The sequence below is a fragment of the Epinephelus lanceolatus genome, chromosome 22, assembly GCF_041903045.1.
Source record: "Epinephelus lanceolatus isolate andai-2023 chromosome 22, ASM4190304v1, whole genome shotgun sequence".
Lineage (NCBI taxonomy): Eukaryota > Metazoa > Chordata > Actinopteri > Perciformes > Serranidae > Epinephelus > Epinephelus lanceolatus.
Window position 1 is genome coordinate 36,804,530 of NC_135755.1, and position 25,951 is coordinate 36,830,480.

At 39.8% G+C, this 25,951-nt stretch overlaps 1 protein-coding gene across 12 annotated transcripts in view; it reads right to left on the minus strand.

Moving 5' to 3' along the window:
- The window catches only part of camk2d1 (calcium/calmodulin-dependent protein kinase (CaM kinase) II delta 1), a 225,957-nt gene extending 222,852 nt beyond the window's left edge, over positions 1-3,105 (minus strand). For 6 of the 12 annotated variants that reach the window (XM_033609764.2, XM_033609760.2, XM_033609756.2 and 3 more), the window contains exon 1: positions 2,778-3,097. In XM_033609764.2, coding sequence (XP_033465655.1) covers positions 2,778-2,839 — 62 coding nt within the window. In that variant the 5' untranslated portion in view covers positions 2,840-3,097. Of the gene's footprint in view, positions 1-2,777 lie in introns of all 12 variants that reach the window. The other 6 variants (XM_033609763.2, XM_033609755.2, XM_033609762.2 and 3 more) reach the window with 2 other exon arrangements.
- Positions 3,106-25,951: the final 22,846 nt, after the last annotated feature.

The window sequence follows — 25,951 nt, forward strand, 5'->3', positions numbered from 1 at the left end:
ACACACACACTAGAGCGTGGCTCGGGTCGATTTTCCCGAGTCTGAGACATTTATAACCGAGCCACACCCAAAACCACAGCACAGCACTGTGCACACTCCCCTCCAGATTAGTGTTGTCAAGGTACCAAAATTGGGACCCACGGTACGATATCAGTGAAAGTATCCCAGTTCTGAGTAGAATCATGATACCACAGCGAAAATGAGGCAGATGTGCCTTTTGTCATTTATAAAAAGATAAATCACCTTTCTATAATACATCAATGAAATGTCAATAGAATAAATTACTTATTGACTTATTCATACTTGAAAAATGGCATCGGTAAGTGATTAACATAGGGGGGATCGAAATAAAATAAATAAATAAAATAAAAATCAACCAAAAATCAACCAGCCACCCTCCTCCCCCTGAATACATTCCTGTCAAATTATCACTGTGTTTTAGTACCGCAGTCTACCGTTGGTACCAATATACCCTGCAACACTACTCTAGATAGTTCAGTATTACATTCTTTGCAAACTGCTCTTCTTCTATCACTCTCCAACACTTTGAAATATCACTGCACTGCCGACATTTTAATCCAGTATCTTTGATTTTACTCCGTCCGTCACCGCATTCTGTTTGATTGCGTCATCAAAACACGCCGCTATTATTCGGCCTTGCTTTTCATTTATTCCACCGAATACCGAATGTGTGTTTTTTTGCAATATTCGGCCGAATATATTCGGTTACCGAATATTCGGTGCATCCCTACTTAATTTAATTAGGGCATGCCACATCGCAAGCTCCGCAATGTATATATTGCACACATGTGCATCGCGACAGCGATGCTTAAAAGATACATCGTTCAGGCCTAGGAGAAATCTACATCCAGAGCTGTGCATTTTTGGATGGGCAAAATGTACATAGCTGTTAAGTTGTCCACCATGGTTCCAGTTTGCTGCTAGCTAACCGTACCTAACTTGTTTGTTGATTGTTTGGTCTGTCAACTGGAAAAAGGTCCTATACTAACAAGCTGAAAGGGCCACCTATTGTAGCGCAGTTGGACACACTTTGGTCATTAAATCGATTCCCCTCCCATGTTTGTGTACTGGGACAAGGACAGTAGTCCAGTTAAATGGCTTAGCTGAGCTATAACCGTAGCTAAACTTAACTGTGCATGTAAATGTACAGATTGTTTGATGACCATTCACACTCACATTCACACCTACGTGCAATTTAGAGTCATCAATTAACCTGCATGTCTTTAGACTGTAGGAGGAAGCCTTAGAACCCGGAGCAAACACACACTGACACTGGGAGAACATGCAAACTCCACACAGAGGAGCCCCAGCCAGCTAGGGGATACGGACCCAGAATGCTCTTGCTGTGAGACAACAGTGCTTACCACTGCACCACTATGCTGCCCCAAAGTTAAAAACGGTTGGTGTGTATGTCTCTAGAAATACCTGTCCTTCTGTAAACCGACCAATTCTCACTTTGTAAGTAGACATTCCCCTCCTAAAGGCTTCCTTACAGTAGGTGCTTACTCTAAAAATATGCAGCTGGAGTATCAGCTTCCAAAACTATCCAAACATTAGGCTACCAAGGACAGAGTGGAACAATAACTGATGTAATAGCTGGTATTTATTCAATGTGATAAATGATTAATGCTGATAGGTCACTATGTCAGCTCAGAGCTCTCCCATGCGATTTATTTTTAGGCCTAAATTCACTAAACAAACTACATGCTTTACCCTGAAGCCAGGTCAAAAAGGAGCGCCACGCCTTCCCAAAACTCAAAGACTGCGTTTACCTGTATTAATATATAGGCTAGCCAAGATTTAAGTGGTGTGGAGGTACATATTTAGCTGTGTTCTACATTTTGCAGAAAACATACAGTGGTTGTCGTTGTTGGAGAAACAAAAAATGTGTGAATGCGCTGTAGTGTGTGTGTGTGTGGTGCCACAGACACACCACTGGGGAATTTCAACCCTTCGCATTTTGAAAAAAGGGCGGAAACTTGTACAAACTGCCCAAATTACTGAGAAACACTGGGTTTCTTATGGGCCTATACATAAGGTTACCATCATGGTGTTAGCTCAAGGCAGGCTTCGGTTCACTGCAGTGGACTGAGAGCAGCACAGGTGACAGGTCTCCCGTAAAGGCTTCCCTACTGCCTTGTGTGCGCTGCTAATGACACGAACACCGAATTCCATCCAAATTTCTGCTTGTTTTTACTTGTCTGGCACGTGGCCAGAGATAAATGGATGCTAGAGCATGAATTCAGATTACAGGCAGATTGTGATATGGCACTTTTAAATTCGGCATTTGTTTCAAAGCACTCGCCGATGTTTCCCCTAAAAGAATCAACTTGTTTTTATTGGTATGGTGTAGACAAGACATTGTTCCTCCAAGATACACGCTGATGGGCGCAGACGAGCAGAAACCGATTAAAAAAGTTGAGACAAACATACGAGCATAGGGAGTAGCCTATTAATCATAACGCTTCGGGGCTCAACACCGAGTCATTTTTTTAAAATCATTTTTTAAGGCTCGCGGTTTTCGTTGACAACAAAAGGTACACGTAAATCTGAAGGCATTTGAATGGGAGTTGGCGTGACGTCCTGCCCCGCACGCGCTTACTAACTAACGTTACACACAATCAAGGTAAGAACAGGTAACAGTTAAGACTCCAGCGGAGGTTTCGATTAATTGAAATAGATAGTAAAAGCACAGCGGGATAAAACTCTCCTGTAACCTTCTATTAAAACATTAGTAAAGCGATTAGAGAACTTACTTTCCCAGTTCCTCGTACAGCTGGTACTCATCGGTAAACCTTGTACAAGTCGTTGAAGCCATGATAAGGTGAGCGCGGACCAACTTGGGAAACTGAAAGCCTCAGTCGCTTTAATACAGTCCACAAATCCTTTCCCCCTCTGACTCCCAAAGTGCCACTTGTCGCCTTTCGGCGGATAAATTGAGAACAAACGTCGGAATGATTCGGTAAATGATTCGGTAAATGAGTCCTGAATGCAATACAGCTCGATGTCGCTCCTCCCCGCTCCTGATCGCAGATCCTGGCAGTTCCTCCTGGAGTTGACAGGGACGTCGCGACCTGCTGTTGTGTTTGTCTCAACACTGACACTTAAATTAGTAAGACCGCAGTCAAGACAGACTTAATATACGCTTTCACATATCCGGTGGCGTCCTTTCAAAATATACCATAATTAACACCTGTTTTAATTTACTTGTGTGTAAATGTAGAACCTAACTGTATTGGGATGTATTCAAAAGGATAAAACCTAATTGTTGAAGATATTTTCAAACCACTTTTCAGTCCTGTTTGATCATTCTAAACCCAACACTCATGTTCAAAGTAGGCCTAGAGCTCATGTTAAATCAAAAATGGTGTGATTTTCTACATATGCTCTAAAAGGCATCTCCATCATGGTTTTCTGGTTTTGTAAAACAGTATCATCTATAACAAATTCTATGCTTATTCTACATTAACTACAAAAAACATAATTCACGATAAAAAATAATTTGGTGAAACTAATAACAGCCTATTTTCTTTCATAGTTTTTAATATGTAATGATGATTGCTGGGTAATATGTATGTTGATGTTGTCCATCATAAAGGCTCTGTTTAATCATATAACAAGACAATACAATTTACAGCAGCTAGTTTAGGTGCAATGTCTCTCAAGACTGACAAGCTGGGTACATCTGCAAGCAGATATAAAAGCAGCAGTAAGACATACTGTTGGTAATATATATATATATATATATATATATATATATATATATATATATATATATATATATGTCTAAAACTCTGTGTGTGTGTGTGTGTGCGCGCTTCATGACTAGAAGTTAGAGCACACTAGAACCCATCATAATAGCATGCACAGGTGCCCATTGTAACTACCTCACACCTCTTTTTAGACTGTTACTGTTACTTGTAAAGCCCACTATAAAGCCTGCCATCATGTAAAGTACACAAATTATGTTTGTGAAAAATTCATCTTGCTACTTTTAAGTCATTAAAAATGGAGCAAAACGCATATATCATTGCAGGAAGAATGTGCTGCTGACAGAGAAGTATCATTACCATCTGATAAAAACAAAAAATGTTGTTGTGATTTGTTTTGTTTTCTTTTTTTTGTTTGTTTGTTTTTTAAATCAGAGGCAGAGGGTTGAATGAAGAACACCACCTAAATTAAGAATTCCATTATTTCCATGGCCCAGGAAAGTTCAACCAATATTTGTGAACATGACTTGTATGTGGGGCCCATGTCGGTAGTAAGCACTACTAGTAGTAAATTTACTACCTGCATGGGCCCCACATACAAACGCTGGCTGGGTCAAGCTACTCTCTCTCAAAGCCAGGAACCAGAGAAGAAGGTCTGAATCTTGTGATGTCAAGGGGTAGAAAGTCTAGAGCTGCTTGATAGACGATGAATGGGAGCCTGATTTTATTCGTTTTCTTTTTTTATACCCAGAAAGAGCTTTATTCTATTATAGCGCCCTCAGCTGTGAAACAGAAAATGTTCCCATATATTCAGAGCATTCCCCTGGGTGCTCTCAGTGTCATCTAGAACATTATGCCCTATGACATCAAAAATAAAATTGGAATTTTAGCACTCTAGGTTTTGGATTTCTGAGAGAGTTGTTATGTTTACTGATATTTTTAGACTCTCTTAGACTAAAGAACCTGTCGCAGCTGACATTGGGTGAGAGGCAGAGTACCTCCTGGACAGGTCACCAGACTATCACAGGGCTGACACACAGAGACAGACAACCATTCACACTCACATTCACAACTACAGACAATTTAGAGTACGTGTCTTTGGACTGGGGGAGGTAGCCGGAGTACCTGAAGAAAACCCAGAACATGTAAACCCCTAGTTGTATTATCATGGGTCTTAAAATGCTGATCATGCAGGCACTACTACTAGAATCTGCTACTGTTACCATTGTACACAGAAGTCTAAGATTTATAATTTAAAGTAAAAAAGCAATGAAGAAAATGCAAGCAGTCCATACTTCTCACTTACCCATCAAGGTGCAAAATGTTTTAAAGCTTTAAAAAAGGCAGAAGCAAAATGTCTTTTTTACTCAAAGAGTAGATTATAATCAAAATGGTGATCAAGGTTAAGTGAAGTTGCTGAAACCCCTTTTTTATTTATCTTGTGAAAGTGTGTTTAAAATATTTGCATTTTATTTTGTTTAATTTTTAATCATGCTTTTTACCTGGTTACTGAATGTTATAGCATGATATTTCAATGTGGCCAACATTAATCTTTTATTTTATTTTGGAGGTAAAGTAACTTATCAGCCGTTTTCTTTCTGGTATGTTGTATCTACCTTGATTAAGCTGAATTTTGTCTCAGGCTTCCTTGTTTGGGAAGCTGCACAGGAGCTCCATCTAGAGGTAGCAAAGTTGACCCACCACCATAAGTCTGCTGTGGGGAATTGGAACTGACAGAGTAAAGCACATGACAAGCCTGTAAAACCCTTAAGCACAAGGTCCCACCACACACTGCTAATTATGGTTTTATGGATGTGTTTCACATAATACAGTTAAAAAGTGTCTAATTAACAAAGAAACTTGTCTTGGATGTTTTCCTGCAAGAATTACCATGGAAACAACCATTTTAAGACAGCAAATTAAAACTACATTTTTTATGACTTTATTACCCATCATTGCAATATGTGGCATCAAAGTACACCCTCCTTTGAGCCTTTCCCTTTACTGCAGCAGGTTCACTGATTATTAGTTAATAGATTTTGTATTTGTTTTGTCACTGAGATTTTCCACCAGTGGTATTGACATTACCACTAACCCTAACCCTAAACTGTCTCCACAGATTGGACTTAACAAACATTATAATAATTTATAGAACATGAAGTGCTTTTTTCTTTCCACCCATTGACAGTAAACTCAAAGGCAAGATAAGTTTTCTTATCTTGGGTTTGGCATCTTGGTGTTTCCTCGATTATTATCATCTCAATTCAATTAAATTCAATTAAATTCAATTCAATAAGCTTTACTGACATGACATTTCATATGTGTTGCCAAAGCACAATTACAATTTAAGAAAGCCAATTCAATAAGGCACAGTGGAATGTAATAGGTAATTAAATTATTAAAGAAACAATGCATTAATACAAAAATTTACATACATACACACACTGAGGAAAAAGTGAATGAATAAGTAAAAGGCAGAGTGTGAGCTGTGAGGAGATGAACTCCAGCTGTTATATGTTGTCGTGTTGAGCCCCGTTTCCACCAAACACTTTCAGTATGGTACCTTTGGAATCAAACATAATCCTTCAGACATGGTACCTTGATTGTCTCTTAGGCTGTGACATGCACTGACATATCTGGCTGCATCTAAGGCATTGACACTATTTTCTCCAAGTAGATGATACATTTTAGTGTGGTTGGAGTGTACATGTACATTTTCTAAAGAGCTTTTTTTCTGATGTCTTCATTTCAATCTTGATCTGTCTCCACCTGTCTCTGAAGACAGAGCTGACACAGCCTGTCCTCTCTAGGCAGCCAGATCTGCATGTGTCTGCTAGTCTCTATGGCCAGATTGTGATCACTGAGTCTGTACATGGTCAGTATCTTTCTCAGTTTCTGATCTGTCACAGCAGTCAGATAGTTTGTCTTTGTGTACTGTCTGTTTAGGGCCAAATAGCACTAAAGCTTGTTTTGGAGGTTTGTGGTAGATGCCCAATAGTTGATGTTTTCTTTTTCTTTAGCGATAATTTGTTTAGGCTGGATTATGTGAGTGTTGTCCTGAGGTGTTGTGCTGTTAGAGGTGGTGAGCCTCAGCTGGCTGAGAGGACTCCTCTTGATGTTCTCCTCTTGGCAATGGAGAGCCTTGTAATGGTAGGAGTTGGGGTAACGTGTATTTAGGTGTTTGTAGATTGTTCTTTTTTATATTCTAATCAAAAGGGGATTGGCTGGGTTCAGCTCGGCATCCATTGTTTGGGGTGTTCCTGTGGACTCGGAGTATACTCTTGCAAATCTCAGTGTGTAGAGCTTCAATTAGGTGTTTGCCTATTTTTCAAAGTCTTGATTTACAGGACCCCACACTTTACTACTATACAGCAATGTTGGTTCAATTATAGATTGGGATATTTTGTGCCAGATTCTAGTGGGTATATATATGTTTGAAGACTGTTTTATAGCATAGAATGCTGTCCTACCACTATCTCTGAGATCATTAATGGCAAGATTGAAATTTCCTGTTCAGGTCATTTTTAGTCCCAAATACGTGTAGCTGTGTGTGTGTTCTTTGTCAGTGGAGCCCAATAGGAACTTGATTGGGTTTCCCAGATACCTGGGTCCGTTCTGGAAATAAAGCCATAATTAATAATAATAGTCTTTTCCAGATTAACCGTTAGGGCCCAGGTGTGACAGAAGTTTTGCAGGTGATTCAGTTGATGTTGTATTGCTTCATTAGACAGAGCTAACAATATTAGATCATCTGCAAAAGTAAGCATTTAGTTTTTGTGCCAGAAAGGCTGAGACCAGGGATATCTGACTGCTGAAGTGATTTTCCTAATTGATCAGTATAAAAGTTAAACAGGGTGGGGCTGAGACTGCAGCCCTGTTTCCCCCCTTAACTTTTGGGGAAGAAATCTGCTTCCATGCAGCCAATTTTATTATTTGTATGGTTTTAAATATTTCATAGTCTGGTTCTGCTCCAGGGTTTTGCCTCTGAGTTTTTTCTTTGCCACTGTGGCACATTGAATTCTGTGAATTAAAAAAAAATTGACACCTTATGTCATAATTATAAGATCTTATCTTGTAATTACAAGATCTTATCTTGTAATTATGAGATATTGATCTAGACAGAGGTAAAGCTGATGTGTGCTTTTGTTAACGTCCCTGCATGGGTTGCCATGTGCTTTTGTTGTTGTTGTTTGGTTGCAGCATCCTGAAACAGCAGATGCCAAAGGATACAAAGTGTGTAAAATCTAGACATGAAAGGTGACTGCAAAGCAGCAATATGTGATGACTTCGGAATGAGCCATTTTTCACATCTATTATTTCCAATAGTTCTGTATCAAGGCCTCAATTTGTCCCCGTTTTTGGATGTGTTGGAAAGCTAATTTAGGCAGATACTTCACAGTGTTACTCAACTGGAAATAATCACGAATATCCAGCCCATTCTCATTCCGAAGTCATCATATATTGCATGTTGCAGTCGCCTTTCACATCTATAATTATATTTTGCAAAAGCACATGGCTTCACCGGGATGCCAACAAAAACACATAGGAACTTTACCCCTGTCTAGATCAGGATCTCATAATTATGAGATCTTTAGTTGTAATTATGAGTTAAGGTGTCAATTTTTTTTTTGTATTCAGTGAATGCAGTGCGCTTCTGTAATGCTCTTGGTGGGAATTTGCTTGAATTGTTGGGTCTCTGTCAATTAAAGAGTATGGTCTGGACCTGATCTATATGAAAAATATATTAAGATAACTTTTGTATAGCACTAAAATTAAATCAAAACTGAATACACTTTTGACAGAAGTCTGCCCGTACCATGCTTTACATGATGTTCTGGTATCTGAAAAGTCTTGTTGGTATCACGGCTCTCTTGTTTGTCTGTTTCCACATTATTCATATTTTTTCAGCTTTATTTTCAATTAACATTCATCTCTCTGGTAATGCATGCTCTTCTTACAGTGGCTGCTCAGCCCCCAATAGTGGCGCAGCTCACAGTTTGAGAACCATTGTGTTATAAGGGCAAGGTTGTATTTTAGAGCTGCTAATGATATTTGACCAGATTGTGCACTCCTCTTTAGAGGTGGACAAATCAGTACCAACAATATTAATACTACCATAATTAAGTCTTGTTTGGAGTATCGATACCGGTGTCAGCAGTGTCTTTTCACGTTAGATCATGGTCACACTCTCTGTTCCTTTGCTGCTTCCATTGTGCGCATTCATGCAGCAGTCACCTTGTTAGTTCACAGAGTAAACTTGTTATTTCCCATAAACCATTCTTCATCAGTAAATGGAGTTTGCTTAGTTGTTATGGAAATAACCCCACACTACATACTGATTCTAAGACAGGTTTGAATCTGTTTTTAAGCTGCTTTTGGGAAAGAACAGATAAATTGCAAGTGGTAGTAAGACAGCTCCAGAAAAAGCTTTTTTAAGAAAACATAAGATCTTGTGAAATTTAATTCACAGATTCACAGACTGATTTGCGTCTGGCATGTGTTGTATCATATCCTGTTATTAAAAAACAATAAATATGCACTAATATACTAACAACTAAAACAGTGCACAATGCTGATTAAAATGCAATGCATACTGCAAGAATTAGTATGTAGGGTGGGTTCAGGACATATCACTTGTGCTTGTTCAAGGGTGGCTGAAGAAACATTCAAATCCTTAAGTAAAAGCACCAGTACAGCAATCTGAAAGTACTTCATTACAAGTAAAAGTCCTGCCTTCAAAAGTTAAAATACACAAGTATTATCAGCAAAATGTAAAAGTATGTGGCCCCTGTGACTGACCAATTATGACACTGTTAGATTGCCAATACTAATGAATTAATGCAGAAGCAGCATTTTACTGTTTTAGCTGCACATTTTTGTTTGAACTGCTTTATCCACAGTTTAGCCGGAGGTCGGCAAGATTTAAAGGGGATTACAGTCTAATATTATTTTGTCAGACTAAGGTCAATAATGAACTTTTATATTCACATTACAACAAACTGGTAGCAGTAAAAGAAAGAATTGTTGACACCCTTTTATTCTTATTGACTGATTAAAGTCTTAATGATGAGGACTGTCTTCACAACAGCCAAATACAAGCAGGTAAAGAACTATACTTTGGTTTCCTACTTATTTGTAGATCTGTGGACTCAAGTCACAAGACTCGGATTCAAGTCAGACTCAAGTCACAAATCTGATGACTTTATACTTGACTTGATAATATCAAAAAAGATTTGCAACTCAACTTGGACCTTAACACCAATGATTGCTGACTTCACTTTATTTGAAAATACTTGATACCATCCCTCAAGCCCAAAGTATGCTGTTTTAAAAGTGTGCCATGAATCTGTATATTTACCTTCATTTCCTAAAGTCACTGACATTAATGCTATTATTTCCAGCAAGTCCACACTTAATTCCCCAGATCCCATTCAATGAGACAGCATCCAGCCAAGGTGTAGGCGAGAAACATGAAGAGCAAATGTTGCGCCAGTTGCATAAAATAATACCAATTTAATAATTTCCTTCGACACATTCTCACCCTGACCTCAGCACGTATCAATGTTTGGTCATGGACTTTCCACATTGAGATATCACGTACAAGGGGTGTGTTGGTTGTTGACCTTCTGGGATGCCGTGTCAACTTAGTTTAGTTCTACTTCCACTTTCTTTGTCTAATTTTGAGTACTTAATGTGAATAATGGTACATTGAGCGCAAAGTGGACCAAAGTCAAATTCCTTGTATGTGCACATGTACTTGGCCAATAAAGCTGATTCTGATTCAGCACAAGTTTAGCAGAGCTGACAGAGAGGGAACTGGAAATGTCTGCACCAGGTTGTCACTTACTGTAACGTATTAGGTCAGACATTACCAGGAAGCTAGGGGTTAATCAAAGTAATTAGGTAGAAGATATTTTTTTGTGATCAAATTTTTATTTAGTTTCTTTGCAAAGTATTAATAATAAATCATATATCATCCAGCTTTCATTTAATTTACCATGGAGGTCTTTTTTAAACTAATCTAATTTTTTAAGTCCTTTAGCAGCAGCTTCATTGCACAAACAAGCCTCCTAAAAAGTAGCCTACAGTTTCTGAAAGAAACCATAAAGAAATCCAAAATGTTCCCAATACAAAAGCAGTTCCAAAACATCAGAGGAGGCTGATCAGGTTCACCTTGCACACCTACTCTTAACTGGATCTTCATTAATCCCCATTTAGCCTATAATCAGCTCTAATCCAGCAGTGAGGAAGTGGTGCTGTACAACAAACCAAGGGCTGCTTCCTGTCAAGTGAGATACATGGATTGTGTGTGTGTGTGTGTGCGTGTGTGTGTGTGTGTGTGTGCTGAGTGACCATCAGCACCATCATTAGTTCTCAGTTAGAGAGACAGAAAGATGATCCGCTCTCAGCAGCTGTAAACAGTCCAGTGCTCTGCTCATTATGACATTTCAACAAGAACTAACTGGCTGGTTTTAGAGGAAGGAAGGAACAAGGAACTGTTTATAGAAATAGAAGTGAGTCAAAAGCATAGACTGTACTCTGCTCTCCCTCTAGTGACATGACAGTCATAGACATCTATAGATTATCTCAAGTCCCTCCCTTCTGTTTTGCTGTTATATCTCCCTGACCTGTCTTAATGGACAGCCAGGTAACAAAGCCACAGTATTGTTTATAACTGTTGTGAGATTAAACCACTATTAATCACTATCACACTATCACATACAGCCAGTTAAATTTAGGCAATAACCTATCATTAAGCTTAACAACATGTAAGCGAGTCTGGCATAAAATAACACCATCTCCCTCAAACTCTCAGGCTGACTGCAGTTCACCAGCTTCCTGGTGTGAGCAGAGACAGATTTGGAATTGCTGGCCCACTTCCATGTGTCTTTAAAAACCAAAATTCAACTTGAAAATAATGTTTCAAGCCATGGCTCTGATAATTCATTTAAATATATCTGAAATGCAGTTTGGTGCTGCACATACCTTGTGCCAAGAGTGCAGGGATTCTTTAAAAATATTTAAAACTTATTTAAAGAATAATTTTAAGTATTAATTTAATTTAATCACAGCCGTTTTTCACGTATACACAGACTTTATTGTTTACAAAATCTTGGGCAGTTGATTGAATTTAATTTAATTTCTGAACCAACAGACAATAAAACATTTAGCTGGATCACAGGTTAAATTAAAGGATTCTGATGGGAAAGTAACAACAAGAGAAAATATAAAATAAGCCCTGCATTTAAGGCCTGAAGAAAAGAACCATGTTTGCAGAAAGCTGAATTTGATGTAAATGAACCCCAAAAGACTCTTTTCTCTGCAGCACTCTGTTAACTTCATTCTGACTAATTACTTTGAGGTAGACATCATCCTCAGTGTGTTGGTGCGTCAGAGTAGCTTCCTCTCTGTACATCCCGGTAAATTTAAACCTCACGGCAGAACACGGCCCGTCATTTATACACAGTAAAACACGTGTGTTGACTCAGCAGACAATATGATATAAGACAAGTTGATCTACATGAGAATAAATATTTGAAAGCAGTACAAAATGCCCGAGAGGGTTACTGTATATATATATATTCAATTATAAATTTTATTTCACATGCCACCTGAATTTTGTTTTCCTTTACGTAAGTAAATACATTTCCACCATAAATGGAAGCAAAAACATTCACCAGAATGCAGGAAATGAAGTGTTTAAAGATCAAAATGACACCCTTGTCTGCATCACTGTATGGGAATTAAATTAAATATGTAAGTAAGCAAAATGTGTTACTATATAGAACTTATTTTTTCAGTTGATAATGATGAGAGAGTTGCCCCCCTTTTTTTTGCTTGAGCACCTGCCCCCAAAAATGTCTGTAACAGATCAAAGATCAACCAGATCTCATTTAGTCCCAGTCCTTCCCCTATGACAACTTTTTCAATATGTTGGAGTCAGAGCTGTCTGGACTGAGTGAGGCCACAGAGATACTGATAAATTCTGGGTGAAGTCTTCACACCATGGAAAGCAAGCAACTTCCACTTGGCCCCAGGTCTTCATGTGTGCCAAAGGCCCCATGTTGTTGTTGTTTTTTTTTGTTTTTTTTTGGTTGGTTTTGATTAATTAATTGCAAATTTGTTCAGAAATATGCATGCACATGCATTTTTACATGTGTTATTTACCATGTCAAATTAGCATGATACATATTTCTAAATTAATTCCTAGGGCCCCTGTGGTGGGTTTATTCAGGCTTGCAATAGGATGCTGGGTGGCCCACTGACCAATTTTCTAATTCACAACGACAACAAATGGGGATCACATTGTGGATTTTTTGTACTATGATAAAGAAGTTTCAAAAGAGCTTTTTTACCCTCTCTCCAAGTGAGGATGTTGGTAGACTGTTGGCAGCTATAGAAGTGCTTAAAACTTTTCTCTTAAGTAAAACTATTACCAGCACACAGCAAAAGGTTAAGTCAAATTCCTGCAATTAGGAGAGGTTTAGTTAGCACAATGTATTTAAATGTACTTAAAATCTGTTCAAGGTGGAGCTTTTAATTTTTTTTATAAAGCTGGGCAATTTATTAATAATAATGCGCCACATGTAATTGTTATATTTTGTGAGAAAAAATCTGAATCAGCAACACAACCAGTACCATGGAGCTAAATGTAGTGCTACAGTGTCTTCCTTTTAGTTGTGGGGATATGTAGGATATGTTTTGAAGGTGCAGAAAGTTTTGAATATAAGCAGAGCTTGAAAATGATTTAGATTAAATTGAAAATGGTGCCATTTGCTATGGGCTGTATTCCCTCAAAAATGCAAATCCATCTCTGTTCTTCTTTTTTGTGAAATATTCAGTAGCAATGGTGGGGCGGCAGTGGCTCAGTCCATAGGGACTTGGGTTGGGAACCAGAGGGTTGCCCGTTTGAGTCCCTGTCCGGACTGGTGGCTGGAGATGTGCCAGTTCACCTCCTGGGCGCTGCTGAGGTGCCCCTGAGCAAGGCACCGAACGCCCCAACCGCTTGGGGCGCCACACCAAGGCAGCCCCCTCACTCTGACATCTCTCCACTTTGTGCATGTATAGGTCCTGTTTGTGCATGTGTGTGTCTTTCAGACCTGTGTGTAATGGACAAGCAAGAGTGAAAACATTGAATTTCCCCTCAGGGGGATTAATAAAGGAAATAAACTAAACTAAAACGAATTAAATGTTTATTCTACATAAACTATAAAAAGTATGAATAAACATTTAAATTCTGTTCAATTAAAGGAATAATTTATTATTTTCCTTGATATTTTTGTTATATACAGGTGTGGAATGATGACTGACAAGCTGAGTATATCTGCAAGTTGAGTGAGCAGTCATGCCTTTTAATTATAAGACGAGAAAAACCAACAGGTGGAAAAAGTAGCAGAGCTCCCTAAATTAGATTCCTTTGGCTTTTTTTATAAACAGTTGGCAGTGGTGTGTGTGTGTGTGTGTGTGTGTGCCTTATAACTAGTAAGTAGTGTGCACTAAGGCCCATCGCAATACCGTACACTGGGGCCTACGGTAACTACTTTACGCCACTAAAGCTCAGTATCCTTGCTGTGGTGCTAATCTTTTCTTACTGATTTCTATACAGAGTAGAAGAATGTGGTCCTGTTTACTGAGCTGTCCCAAAGAGTTCATTTACATTTTAGTTTATATTTAATGTATTCTCAGCTAATCCAGAATGTATCTTTCAAAAGGGGATAAAGATGGATATCTTTTAATCGACCGTTCCACATATGTTCCACCCGATTATGTTTGGGCCTTAAGGGACTGCAGTACGACGGAGTATTAGGGCCACATTGAAGAAAAAAAAATCGGAGATTTTGAGAATAAAGTCGAAATATTATGAGAAAAAACTCGTAATATTTCGAGAATAAAGTCATAACTGAGAAAAAGTCGTAATATTACGAGAATAAAGTCGTAATTTAACGAGATTAAAGTCATAATATTACGAGAATAAAGTAGTTTTTAAGGAAATAACCAACAACAAACAGAATATCAGATTGTCCTTCATGCCGTTGTAAGTAGCCTACTTAATTAGGTTCGGGAACCGGCACTGTGCCGGTTCTGTGTCAGTCGAAACTCCAGGCCCAACCCTGCCACTGATTGGCCAGTCTGACATCCTTCATAATACATATAGAACGTTAGTGAAACACATGCATTCTTTTGGGGACAAGTTATTGGTCACGTTACTCGTTCCACAGGCGAAGGACCCCGGACACATAGTCTACAGTAAATACACCGATTGTAGCCTAAGTAACTTTAACATATGTGAGTCTTTGTGACTCTTGACTCTTGTCCCCTAACTAACGCTTGTTTCTGTTTCACTAACGATATTTTCACATGATTAAGTCACATCCCGTTATTTCCTCTGTAAACCGCAGCCTACAAGCATGCTGTTTCAATAAATCAGCTCAGACACTGTTAGAAATGTAATATTTAGCCTAATAACATCATGCTACAGCAGTAATAACGTCAGCTTTAGTCAAATGGCTCTAGCTCTCCCGGTAAATGTCATAAACCATTTTCCATGTTGACATGATAATGGCCGCGTTTCCCAGATCGCTCTTAGCTTAAGATCTTTCACTAAGAAGGAGTTTTAAGATCGAGCTGACCCACTCTTAACACTCTTCTTAGCCACCAAACGCTCACAGATCCAGCCACAGCAGGCACATTAATATTACACTGGCCTAAGCAAGGAGATGTTGAAACAGTGATGGGGACAGTGATGAAGTGGTGGGTGATCGATGTGCCTGACATCGATTGATTTAGTTTCAGCACCACGGCCAGCTCCTGTTGAGATATAAACAGAATGAAAGTGGACAAGGTAATTACAGAACTTGTCTTGAGAAATAGCGTTCAAATTGAATCAGAGATCAAATGCATTTTCAATTGAGGCAACTTTTTAAATTAGGCTATTGCTTTCTTTTCACTGTCTGCATCCATTTAAGATTTTACTTGAGATCACTCTTTAAGAAACTCTTAACAGGAGCTGGTCACTACCGCAGTGCTAAAACTAAATCAATCGATGTCAGGCACATCGATCACCCACCACTTCATCAGCCATAAGTCACACACATATTATATAAGTGACACACTTATTTTTCGTCTTATTATTATTTTTCTTCTGCCAGATTTCGGTGCGTAACTTGTGCCACAGCTCTGAGCGCACACAGGGTCTTCATAAAACATAGATTCAAGATTCAATATGCACAGTAAGGACACGCGTTTCCCTGCAGAATGAAATTCGTTCTTTTCTGTCACCAATTAACGCCAAACAATATAAATCTGAAGTATAAAATAGATCAAAATATATACGGCGCGCACTGTTTTAACATCTCCTTGCTTAGTGTAATATTAATGTGCCTGCCGCAGCTGGATCTGTGAGCGTTTGGTGGCTAAGAAGACTGTTAAGAGTGGGTCAGCTCGATCTTACAACTCCTTCTTAGTGAAAGATCTTCTTAAGCTAAAAGCGATCTGGGAAACGCGGCCATTATCATGTCAACATACAGGGAAAATGTGTCCAGAGTTTATGACATTTACGAGAGCTAGAGCCATTTGACTAAAGCTGACATTATTACTGCTGTAGCATGATGTTATTAGGCTAAATACTACATTTCTAACAGTATCTGAGCTGATTTATTGACACAGTATGCTTGTAGGCTGCTGTAACGTTAGGTTTACAGAGGAAATAAGAGGATGTGACTTAATGGGGTGAAAATATCGTTAGTGGAACAGAAACAAGCGTTAGGGGTTAGGGGGTCCCCTATGGGACAAGAGTCAAGAGTCACAAAGACTCACGTATGTTAAAAGTTACTTAGGCTACAACCGGTGTATTTACTGTAGGCTATGTGTCCGGGGTCCTTCGCCTGTGGAACGAGTAACGTGACCAATAACTTGTCCCCAAACCAACGCATGTTTCTGTGAGGCCTATGTGTTTCACTAACGTTCTATATGTATTATGAAGGATGTCAGACTGGCCAATCAGTGGCAGAGTTGGGCCCGGAGTTTCGACTGACACAGAACCGGCATGGTGCCGGTTCCCGAACCTAATTAAGTAGGCTACTTACAATGGCATGAAAGACAATCTGATATTCTGTTTGTTGTTGGTTATTTCCTTAAAAACTACGACTTTATTCTCGTAATATTATGACTTTAATCTCGTTAAATTACGACTTTATTCTCGAAATATTACGACTTTAATCTCATAACATTTCAACTTTATTCTCGTAATATTATGACTTTTTCTCAGTATTGACTTTATTCTCGAAATATTACGTGTTTTTTCTCGTAATATTTCGACTTTATTCTCGAAATCTCCGATTTTTTTTTTTCTTCAATGTGGCCCTAATACTCCGTCGTACTGCAGAGAGTAACATTACAAGTGTTACAACACAAGAGGCACTCGACTTGGTGAAATCTCTTTGTGCAAACATGTCAAGCAGATCCCTCAGAATGGAATACAACCACCCCCTTGCAGATGCTGCAGCACTTGACCCCAGGTAGGATGAAGATGATTAACTGATTTTTAGGGGGGTTGGGGGAAAATGCTGGGCCTCTCCGGGCCCGTTAAGTTAACTGTTAACCGTTCGATTAATGAAATAAGTTAACCGAAAGTAAAATTATACGATATCTTGCATCCCTAACCCCAGGTTCAAGAAGGCTGCATTTGCTAATGCCAGAGCTTCTAATGAGGCATTCCAGAGAGTATCAGCTGCAGCAGCAAGAGTCCTACTCAGCGGCAATGACCCTAGCCACCACCAGCTGAACAGGAAGATGGCTATTTGTTAAGCTTTACGCCACAAGTGACATGTTTGCGGAACTTGACCGGCACTTGACCGAGAGGCACACCAATGGAGTCATAGACATATATACGTAGACGCCGCATCGAGTGGGTTTGCCCGCTGCTGCGATACGTCAATGTCGTCGCCATATTGGATGTGACAAGGCTGCGCTGTAAACTAATACAAGTGAATGGACTTAATTTCATAAAGCGCCTTTCTACAAAGAAATTTACGTTAATGCCTCTCGTTTATTAATTCACACACGCACTAATATACTTGGGAAACAGTCAGGCACCAAAAACAATGTATTTGATCTTCTCAGATGGCTAAGATAAGAACTTTACTGATCCCACACAGGAGCAATTCACCTTACATCAGCTATAGAGAACAAATATATATGTGTATATATTATATATATATATATATATATATATATATATATATATGTGTGTGTGTGTGTGTGTGTGTGTGTGTGTGTATAGAACAGTAGGCCTACAATAAAAATAGAAGACACAGTAAAAGGACAGATGCAAAAATAGTAAATATTTGCATATAAACTAAAACGCCAATGGTTCCAAAGCCTTGAGGTGATCCTAACCGTACTAATGGCAGGATTTGCAAGCGCTGAAATTAAGCTGTTTGGTGACTCAGATATCCTACACAATTACACTTTTTGGGGCTTCTGAGGCTTGCGCTTCCCTTCCTTCAGAATGGTACTCCATGCTGGGGAGAGGAGAGGAGGTGGGGGCACGCCGTCACCCCCAGTGACTGCCGAGCAGGCTCCGACGACCCCGGCGCTTCCCTCTCCTGCGATCCCGACGTAGCAGCACCAGCCCCACGGGCCTGGCCGGGCGATCCACGGCAATGGCACCTCTCCAAGTCCGTCATCCGGCGATCCAGAGCCGCAGCCGTTCCCTGGTCTTCGATCACGCTTGCCTGTGTTTCCAATCTCTCTCTCAGAGTGGAAACTTCCTGGCTATATATATATATATATATATATATATATATATATATATATATATATATATATATATATATATCTGTGTGTGTGTGTGTGTGTGTGTGTGTGTAGGCTACTGTGCATTGTTTTTCAGCACTACCTTGTTCTCTATAGCTGATGTAAGGTGAATTGCTCCTGTGTGGGATCAATAAAGTTCTTATCTTAGCCATCTGAGAAGATCAAATACATTATTTTTTGTGCTTAACTGTTTCCCAATTATATTAGTGCATGTGTGAATGAATAAACGAGAGGCATTAACGTACATTTCTTTGAGGAAAGGCGCTTTATGAAATTAAGTCCATTCACTTGTATTAGTTTACAACGCAGCCTTGCCACATCCAATATGGCGGCAACATTGATGTACGGCTCAGCGCTCGATGCGGCGTCTACGTATATATGTCTATGAATGGAGTTGTATACAACAATTTTGTAGCGAATGCATTCGCTACTGTCACTGGCTGCATAGATATATATATACATAGATGCCGCACCCTGGCTTGTGGGATAATCAAGTAAAGTAACTGTCCTGATCTGGTCCTAATGCCAAATTAAGCTAACACTATGTCACACAACTTAAAGAAAAAAGGTTAACATTTATATAATATTACTTATAAAATTATGATGCTTTGTCAAACAGCTATGTCGTTGTATGTGTTAATCCAAATTGTCAACTATCTGTTTCATGGCACCAACGTGACATAACGCAGCATAACGTTAGTAGTTAACTTGTGGCCTGAATTGTAACTACAAATTATGTGGAACTGCGTTTTTCTGACACACTTATTTTGTGTGTAGTTTCCCAGTAAACACAGATAGGAGATGGGCATGGGTAGCAGCAGTGAGGAGAAAGGACTTTGTCCCGAGTGACTCCTCAGTCATTTGCAGCTGTCACGTCAGACCTGAGGACTTCGACAGGACTGGGCAGACTCCTAAAAATAATACTAGCTACTGTACACTGTATTTTTTGTAAATATGACCTAATAATGTAAACAGTTCTGTGTCCAGGCTCCCATGAGCACTGTGGTGTTATACATATGAGATATAAAGCAAAAATTTTGTGTAAACATGCAGCTCTAAGTCATTTATTTTCACTTGTACAAAACCAACATTTGTTAATCAGAATCTACACTGCAGCTCGGCACAACCCTGCTGATACACTATTTTTGCACATTGTGTGAAATGTGAATAAACATTTATAGTCAAAATTAATAATTAAATGACAACGTGGTGGGCATTGTACATCTAGTAAGAAAAAAAGAATATCTATTACATGGGGAAAGTTTAGTTTAAATGTGTTGTAGAACTATTACTGTTACTTCATCTACATAAGATCAAATATTTTGGTATGAAAAGCTGCATTTTTTATTTAACCAAGTATCCTGTATCATAACTACATGTCTGACAATTGTAACAAACCAAACCGCATGAAAATCGGTTGAGAATTCAGCGAGTAATGATGATTTTAATCATAAATAATCTCCTGCCTCAATAGACATACATGCATTAGGCAGCGCGGCTCCACCTGGGCAAGATGGCGGCCGCGTTGACGTATCGCTCCAATGAGGAGCACCGTTGAATACGGCATCTATGTATATATTAGGCCGGGAGCCAGGTCCACCCCTCAGGATGTTTTTTTTCTACCTTTTTTTCACTATTATTTTCAGTTATCCCATACCTTGGGCCATCACAAGTTGATAAGGAGCACCCCCAACTCGGGGTCGTTTGGTCTCAGGGGCCAAAAAAAACCCTTTTTGGGAAAAGTTTCTGGTGAAATGATGTCATTGCAAATATTAAGGTACTGCAACAGCATAAATGGTCAGAAAAGTCTCAAATTTTGCATGGTGTATCCTGACCCATTGGGGAAACTAGCAGAATAAGATTCTGGGGCTTTCTGCCTTTCTATTTTCAAATATCACCCTCATCATACCCCAAAAGACAAAAAAATGTCTGTCCGCCTGACAAATTGTCATCAAAAGTGATTATTTTCAAGTATTTTATTACACATCTCACTGCCTCAGATGTATATGAAAAACTTCCCAAGTTTATAAGCTTCAATTTAAGCCCAAGATGACCTTTTTATCTAGAAGATTACACCTGCTATGACCAAAGTTCTCCACTGTATCTCAAATCGGAGAAAACAGAACTTTCAAGCATTAACCTTCCAAATGGGATTAGGCTTATTTCTTGCATCTAAACAACATCTTAAACAAGATTTGAGAATTGAGGTATGTACTGGTATACTATCTGAAGCGAATTACGTGAAAAGTGAATACTACAGTATACGTTACACCCCTATGTAGACCGGGGTATCAGGGTGCAACATAAAGCTATGCTGTGGCTAATGGTGGATCCTAAATAAACAAACAAACAAAAAAAGCAATAGATTGAGCAAAGAAGGGTGTGGACAGTCACACAAAACCAGGGAAACAAATATGAGATTTATTAAAGAAGAAAGTCCAGGCAACACAAGGAATAAAGATGACTCTAGTGTGCAGTCATCACTAATTATCAAGAAGCCAACCATCAATAGAGGCTACTAACCAACAGCCAAGATAAACATTCAATATAGCCAAATGGAGAAACTAAAATACATCTCAAACATAAAATAGAATACATTTCTTTGGGTCTTAGATCTTTTCACTGCTCATCTATTGTACTCTGACCTCTGGTCATATTAGTGTTTTATATTATTTGTTGTAGAATATGTCTCAGAAGATTTGTTTATAAAGATTTATTTATGCTGTCTCCTATATTACTTTCTCGGTGTGGCAGTGGTTGTCTGAGATATATGATCTAGCCACACTGATAGCATTTCTCTGATCCAGGATGCGTCCTCAACGTGTTTATGAAATCATCCTAGTGGGCTATGTGAGGAATCTATACAATCGATACATTAGCTGGTGATGGAACTATGTGGATAGAACTGGATTTTAATCATCATTTTCCTCTTCTTCCTCATCATCATCCATAATTGTATGGATTTCATCAGCCAAGTCATCCTCATCTGTTTCCTCTTCTGCCAAGACATCAACGAGGGCTTTGGGGATGACATCCCCCTCAAACCATAGTGGTTCTAGCTTGCCAGTCTCCATGTTTATATGAAATCCATGGTCCATCAAGAGGGGATGGGATCTCCGGGTAGTGCTCATGTGCCCTCTTCCAGATGCATACCTGGAAGTTGACTCTTCTCATGTGCTGTAAGAGAACCCTCTTGCAAGGTGCGAAGGTTGAAAGATCAACGGAAAGACCCTGTCGAAGCTCAAGGCTTGAGCCACACATCTTCTTTACCTTAATCTCTCTTGCCTCATCAACCTTCTTGATTCGATGACTGAAACCATAGAGGCGACACGTGAACTCTTCAACACCACTGAGAATCCGCTCATCGAGCTCCCAAGAGTTCCCCACTTCAGCAAAGATCTGAATAAACTTTGAATTCTGATTCAGAATCTTCATCGGTTGCACCTTCCCTTTGCCTTTAAATGCACTGGTGCAGTCAGCACCAGTGAATGCATGCAAGGCCAGGAGAGCTGATACGTGTTCGTTTGAGTAATCTTCAGCCAGCTGGTTGATGTTGATCAGTCTATCTCCGATGTCGAAGATTATGTTGACGGTTGATGACTTGGCATAATATAGGAGGATGAAGAAAATGTCAGAGTCTTTTGCTCTGACTCTGACTGTTCTGATGTGAGGCATTTTGTTTTGGATAAACTGCATGTAAATAATCACCCTCACATGTATTTCTTCATGGTTTGAACAGATCTCAGGTAGTAGTTCTTTTGACATCACTCCAGCATTACATTCTATCTTGAAAGCTTTACCAGCCTCTATGAAAATGACAGGCCTTCGGAGGATATCTTCCATCATATCTGGAGAGCTCCAGTGATCCAGAAATAAATGAATGAATGCCTTCTTGTTTTCAAGAATCCAATCCACAGGTCGATGAACATTCAGCCCACTAACCATAAAACGTTCACCACAACCTATGCCATCCCTCTCGGCTGATTTTGGTGAATAAAGACGGTCAACGTAGGTGTCTGTGCTGAATACCGTTTCAGCGGCAGCAGGTAGGCTTTTGAAGGTGTGCTCTGATATAGTCTTCATTGTCTGTGGCACATCGCGCATGTAGAATGAGGAGTTTCTCAGCATCTTTGATCATGTGGTTCATTCCTTTTGCTTTGTTGGTTTTTGCAAAAAAGCCATCGATTGTTGAGATGGAGTATGGCGTCAGAGTCAAGGGATAGGTCATTAGGTCAGAGATGTTTATTTGTGACTTGAGTTCTTGTGATTTGATGAAGATCTGAAAGATAAACCCACTTGTGGCCTTGTACTGGATCACTTTTTGGTTTGATGCCATAAGCTTCCTTTTAGGTGTGGTAGATGACATTGCCTTGTATCTGTTCCTCTTGATGGGTTCAAAGAAAAGGACCTTTTTTGTTTGAAGTCGATCACGGATGAACTCCTCTTTTTGAGTTTTGCCATTTTTCAGGGCATTCAGCACATCATAGCGCACCTCTTCTGGCATGGCTGCTCCTGAGGTCAAACTTGTCAAGGGCTGCGATGTCTCAAGCTGAAATGGGTTGATAAAACTCTGAAAAGCCTCTACTGTTTGCTGGACTTGCTCCTCAGACCGAGTGATTTCACGTGGTCTAAGATCTCTTTGCTGCTTCTCTATACGTTCGCCTCTGCCACTTGTCATTTTCCACATGGCTTCTACAAACTCTCCTTTGGCATGGGCAGTCAGGATATGTCGCTGGCTGGCTTCATAATTACTGGTGATTCCACAGATCCCAGCAGAATATGTCCCAGACCCTGAGTTTGACTTCAGCCATTTCATAGCTGTCTCTTCTATTGTTTTGTCGGTGTGGCAGCGGTTGCCTAGGATATGTGATCTGGCTACACTGATTGCTCCAGCGCGCAAAAGTTTCTCAGATCGTGGATGTGTTTCCTCAATGTGTTCAAGGAAGTATCCCAAGTATGTGAGGAATCTAGCACAGTTCTGCTGGTCTGAGAAGAAGAAGAGGTCTGGCATGTTGGTTAGGGCAGCTTTGTATCCTTCGTAGTCATTCATTTTGATTGCCTTATTCATTGACAGGACGAGCCAGGTGCAGTCCATGTATTCCATCCAAAACTGTCTAGTTTCTCCCAGTTCTCCATTTCTCACTGCTTGCTTCCTCAATGCATGATATTCTGCCATATGGTGAGATACATCATCTGATGAGAGAACTTCAGAGAGAGTAGATTCATTCAGAGTGAGCTTTTCCAGGAATGCAGTCCCCTCTGGAGAGAGTGGTTCATAAGTTTCCAGATACTTGTCATAGAGGAGCCTCTCTAGAGCTTCCAGCATGGATTTGTGTGTGTTCATTGCTCTGTCCCAGTTCTTTCCATCAGTGACCCCAGCCACAGTGACCCCAGCCACAGAGCCAGCCACAGAGCCAGTGGATCAGTTTTGCTTCCAAAGCCACTTCTACCCATCCACTCCCTTGACAGTATCTTCTGCCTATGCCTTTCAAGTATGCTCCACAGCAATGGAACGTACCAATGAGGATGATATGTTTTTGGTATTTTTCAGGTTCATTCCAGATTAGAGGGTATGCTTTCATGCAAACACCTAGATCAAATGTACTGATGGTATACTCTTGTCCAGCTTCAGAGGACGCAGCTTGGCTGCATCTAAGGCATTCTTGAATGGTTTCCAAGTCAGTCATGGGCGCATTGATCATGGGATAGTACCCAATTGTGGTGAGGCATTTTGGAGACTGGCCAGTAATAGACACCCAGCCTGACAAACCAGGGATGTGCTGATCCCTGGAGTTGATTTTACGAGCAAAGACCCAAATTAGATCAGTATCTGATGATTTTGATGCGCTGTATGTGGTTGAGTTATTTGAACCAGATGACACCAAGTTAGTTGGTTCAGATCTTTTCCGTTTGTAGTAAGTTGGCAACTCTGTGGCAGGACTTTTAAATGATCGCTGCTTTTTTGTAAGCTGAGTGCTAGGATTCGACTCTTTTGTGGGCTGTGATGAGGTAGGGGTGTCTGCATCTACCCAGGACTCTTGTGTGGGCTGTGCTGAGGTAAGTGCTTCTGCATCTGCACAGGAACCTAGATCTTGCATGTAGATCCCTGCGGCGGTATGAATAGACCCTGCCCCATATACATCTCATACTAGCTGATCAAAATTGTCCCAGTCACGGTAGAAGACTGCTCCATCAGGTTGCCTCTTGATAACATCTGAGTTGCTGACTAATGAAGCACTTTCCACGATTGCATTTGCCAGAGCCATTTCAAGTTCAATTGAGTATGTGTATGACTCACAGTGACCAAGCCTATTTATCAGAGTGGTGATGCTCTTGGATGTGAAGAGATGGCGTAGTGTCATACATAGCAAGATGTGTTTTTTCATCTTTCATTGACCTGACGTAACTGCTCTGCAGATGTCTTGAGAAATGGAGGATGCCAGACTTTCCTCCTGAGATGAGGGCTTCTTATCTCCGCAGATGAGGTTTAAAACAAATTGTAAAACCTCAGGAGGAATCTAATCATTTGGATCATGGAGATCATGAGCCCTTGGAGACCAAGGTAGTGGTTCAGAGGTTTTGAAGGCTGTTAAGATTTTCTTGTGAAGATCATGGCTGACCTCTTTACTCCAATCAGTAATTCCCAACTCATAAGCTGAACGCACTGTCGTCTTCATGGATTCTAGGGATTTACAAAATAAAAATGTATCTTTGAATGGGCAAAATGAGAAGTCGATACAATCTTTGAGATCAGGGCAGCATTCACAGTTTTTTGTCTCAGGTTATGGTAGCGACAGCTGCTTCTCCGAATTCTGTCAAGGTTTCATGATACAAAACTGTGAGATGAGCTAGTTTAACAACCTGGCCCTTTTCGATAACTTCAGTTTTTATATGGTCATGCACCTGAGTGAAAGCAGATGCTGCAGCTGAAGTGTCAGGGTGGGGTGCTCGCTTTACTAAGTACTGCTTGCGACAGCAATCATGAAACTGTGCCTCCTTGGCAAATAGATCAACTCCCCTGATTTTGCACAACAAGTCTTCATCGCCGAGTTCCATTGCTTTTTTCTTTATATTCTTGTATGCATTTGATTGGAATTTCTGCAAGCTATATCTGTTGCTGGACACTTTCTTCACTGTGCTACTTCTGCAGAATATGCAATAACTGCCAAACAAAACTGAGGAATCCACATGCTCACGTGTCGGTCTAGTGGAGTCATTTTCTGCTTGACATTTGCTTAAAGCACGGTTAGCATTACAGAAAAACATGCGTCGACAGTGTTTATGATACCCACAATCAGAAGACAATTCATCAGGAATTGATTCACAAACATCTTGCATACCACCACAGTCAAACGTTTGTGTCTGAAGTTTCTTTTTCATATCATGGATAGCAGTAAATGCAC